Here is a 1,005-nt window from a genome sequence, read left to right on the forward strand (position 1 = left end):
ATCTACTATTTGCTATCGATTCAACACTATCGTGTTAATATCAATGGAGAAAGTAAGTGTCATCCAATGGGCACGAAAGGAGTTGTTAGCGGATAATACTATCATCTCGGACCTCGAGAGCCTGTTATAGACGACCTGTACTTATATTTGACGCCCTGTATATTTGTGTCGCTATGTATAGGCTTCGACCCACTGCGAAGCTATGATCGTTTAATATCATCAACCGGCCCTTCTCTCAATGCAAATCCACCGCCAGCCTCCTCAACTTTAAAAGCAATTCACATCCACGATACAAGAATCGCTCTGTAATTGTATTATTCACCCCACGACGAGGTTTTCACTGAAAAGCTTGTCGGCTTTCATGAACAATGAGTGTGTACCGCACTGAGCAAAGTATCTTGTGAAACGAGTGGACGATACGTATGCTCGCCACAACTAATGAGACGCAGTCATCAAGGTTATGGATCGTGGATGCTATGACAGCTCGTGAGTCGCCGATTGTGCGAGTCACACTCGAAATGTGCCTTCTTAGTCACCCAGTTAGTCTCAGCTTACCGCCGCTCATTTGCATTTATCTATGATGGCTTCACGGACTTTCTCCGCTGTTTTCGTCGCTCTCTGTGCTTTCCAGGACATCAATTCCGTGACGGGCAACGCCAATGACTGCGACACAGAGTGTGCCACAACTTACCCTGGGTCATATTGTAAGTATTGGAAGACGCCGAGCACCTGCTTCGGCTCGGATGCCCCGTGCTTCTGCGGCCCGAGTGGACCGACTGAGGCTCTCCGAGGTTCCACATCCTCTGCTGCAGTCACGGATGAGGTCACTGAGGCCGCTACAAGCGAAGAAGGTACGACAGCAGCTCCCGAAGCAACGAGTACGACTGGTTCTGAAGCTACTGTCGATGCCACAGTAGCGGCCAGTACAGCTGCTGTGACCGATGAGGTGGCTGTCACTACTGCACCTCCTGTGACTGGCGAAGTGACATCAGCACAGCAGCTGGG

General features: G+C 50.0%; 1 protein-coding gene across 1 annotated transcript; it reads left to right on the top strand.

The window, feature by feature from the left end:
• Positions 1-580: 580 nt before the first annotated feature.
• On the top strand, positions 581-851 carry Pmar_PMAR021946 (hypothetical protein; the record flags this gene model as incomplete). Its single annotated transcript, XM_002773021.1, has 1 exon — positions 581-851. A coding segment is annotated over one exon (271 nt), but the record flags the coding sequence as incomplete, so codon positions are not given.
• Between the last annotated feature and the right edge of the window lie 154 nt (positions 852-1,005).

The sequence above is a fragment of the Perkinsus marinus genome (assembly GCF_000006405.1).
Source record: "Perkinsus marinus ATCC 50983 genomic scaffold scf_1104296959692, whole genome shotgun sequence".
NCBI lineage: Eukaryota > Perkinsozoa > Perkinsida > Perkinsidae > Perkinsus > Perkinsus marinus.